At 30.6% G+C, this 2,526-nt stretch overlaps 1 protein-coding gene across 1 annotated transcript; it reads right to left on the bottom strand.

Moving 5' to 3' along the window:
* Positions 1-22: 22 nt before the first annotated feature.
* On the bottom strand, positions 23-2,526 carry LOAG_14544 (hypothetical protein). The gene is made up of 6 exons (XM_020448824.1): positions 2,458-2,526; positions 2,259-2,354; positions 1,050-1,192; positions 839-931; positions 579-689; positions 23-206 (listed from the first exon to the last, which is right to left on the bottom strand). The coding sequence occupies exons 2-6, from the start codon at positions 2,272-2,274 to the stop codon at positions 108-110; spliced, it is 462 nt and encodes a 153-aa protein (XP_020301058.1). The 5' UTR covers positions 2,275-2,354; positions 2,458-2,526; the 3' UTR covers positions 23-107.

Raw genomic sequence — 2,526 nt, 5'->3', positions numbered from 1 at the left:
CAGATAGTTAAAGTTCATGAATAAAAGAAAGCATTGCTAAGTAATTTATTCAAATTCAAAGAATTTCTGCCACAAGCAAAATGAGTTAATAGTATAAACTTTAACCATTACAATTTAGCTTTCAACATTTCCGATTGCACTAATTTTCGCAGCTTCAGTGCTTTCGCCAAATTACCTTTAACTTTCAGCTTGCGCTGCAAAAATGCCTGAAACCATTTTATATGACATCAATTACTATATGTTATTGAAGAGAATTTCAAAAATACTGAGCTATATTTCATACTTCAATTTGTTGCTGGAGCACTTTTTTGCACAAACATGACCTGTATGTAAGAGACAGTAGCAGAATGACAAATTGTCGCAGAGTTTAAATATTCAAAAAGAAAAGAAAATATAATGAGATGGAAATCAAGGAACTGAGATAAGATTAATGCTGTCAATTAATTGTCTGCTTATATCATTTTTTACCACATAGTATTGTTTTAATGCAAGTAATTTGTTTTAATGCAAGTAATTACCGACTAAATTCTAAGTTTTTAATTGTTTTTTAATTCTGAATATCAAATGAGCATATTTACCTGATCAGGTCGCAATTTTCCGGTAACAATTTTCACAAAATCAGAATCTTTCATTGTCATTTCGACATCTACATTACCTTCACCCGTTTCGGCAATAACCGGTGGTGTCACCTAACAATTAAAAAGAATGCATTCAAAGATAAAATGATCTCAAATAGAGAATTTTATCATTGTTTTGATTTCTAGGAAATTTTAAAATATCCATTTCAGTTCATGTAAGATGAATAAGAAATGAAAGAGTATAATGCTGAGAAGCATACCTTGAAATCAACAGTCCATTTCTTGATAACGTTATCTGGTCCGGTCAAAACAAATCTGAATGAACTGTTTATTTTCTCGGATAAACCTGCTTCCTAAAATAAGAGAAGATTTTTTTTCTTGAAAGAGTTGAATTTGTTTGAAATCTTCATATTTAATGACCAATTTTTGAAGTTTTCGAGTTTATATTTTTGAAAAAAAAAGCTTCCTTACCATTTTTGCACGTTCTTTGATTTCATTAAAAATGGCATCACTTAAAAAGGTTTTTTTCACAGTAACATTTGTCGCATTTGTCGCGATTATTCGGGATGGTTCAGCTAATCGATATAATGCAACCATACCAGCACCACCAATTCCTTAATTATTATTATTCTTTCTGATTTCTCTCTCAGTTCTTTTCTTCTTCTCACAACTTACATCTCTTCTTTAAATCAATTTTTTGATGCTGGTACCTATCGGTAAATTCGAAAAAATTTATAATACGCAAAAACAATTGATGTGTGTGTGTCGAAATTTTGTATCTTAAATATTGTCTTATTTAGATCATTTTTTCGATAAATGATTCGTTACACAAATTTTCAACGTTTTACGTGATTACCCATAACATTGCAGTAAAGGATTTATGTTTTGATACTTGTAATCTTTGGTCCTTAGTGACCAGCTGGTATGACAACTCAGCTTGTGCACATTGATGGGTATGTTATAAAAGTATCTAATCTGATAATTGTTCTTATATCCAATGGTAGATGTCTCTTTTTCTGTTAAACATCCTCTTAGAAATCATTTTCTGAGAATTAATAATGTAAGGAGTTTCAAATCTTTTTCGCTTTACAATCCTCAACGATCGACCAATCTCATTTCCAGCTCCAGTTTATCTTCATTTATCTTCAATTATCCCCTAATCCCCTTAGCACCCAAATTTTCCCCTTTTTCCATCAATAAAGAATTAATCTATAACTATTTTCTTTTTTTTTAATATGCTACAGGCTGTTTTTGATGTACTACAGAAATTTACTAATAACTTGTTGTCGTCACCAATAAATCTTTATCAACCACCTCACGTTCTTGCCGGATAACACAAACTTCAACATTAATTTCTTCTGATCCAGGTAATATTCTTTCACAACAGTACTAATAAACAGTGGTACTCATTCCTTTTTTGCTTCTTTTTTTTCTCATTATAATTCAGATTTTTTATATTGCTCATAAGATGTGGTCTTGCGCGTCAATTTTCTCATAAAAAAGAGGAAAAAAAATTCCTATACAATATTTAATCATCTTTTTAATTTAATTTAAAAGAGCAAATAGAATTGATTTTTGAACCTTAAACTGTTGTGTATTACCTAATTAAGATTAGATTATAGCATTTGGCATCCTGATCCTAAAATATTATACTCGAGTCAAATGATAAACAATACTTACCAATATTATGCTGCATTGCAATCTTGCAATTTGGTACCTGACGTGCACCAGCAAGGCCACGTAACTGAAGCGACAATTCCACCACTTGTGCTACACCTAAAATAGAAAAATTAGAAATTTGATACTGAAGTAAAATTTCAAGTAATTTCATAACAAATAAAAACGAGAAGTTGATTCCTTTTCGTATTCATATTCATACCAGTTGCACCAATTGGATGTCCTTTGGATATTAATCCACCAGAAGGATTGATAACCCATTTTCCACCAT

Source organism: Loa loa, assembly GCF_000183805.2.
Source record: "Loa loa unplaced genomic scaffold supercont3.377, whole genome shotgun sequence".
NCBI lineage: Eukaryota > Metazoa > Nematoda > Chromadorea > Rhabditida > Onchocercidae > Loa > Loa loa.
This window is presented reverse-complemented; position numbering and strand designations above follow the sequence as displayed.

Excerpts from the sequence above, each read along its gene's own strand:
- LOAG_14544 (XM_020448824.1), bottom strand. Across the intron at positions 932-1,049 it reads TCAAAGAACGTGCAAAAATG|GAAGCAGGTTTATCCGAGAA; the intron begins GTAAGGAAGCTT and ends CTCTTATTTTAG. Across the intron at positions 207-578 it reads GAAAATTGCGACCTGATCAG|GCATTTTTGCAGCGCAAGCT; the intron begins GTAAATATGCTC and ends AAATGGTTTCAG.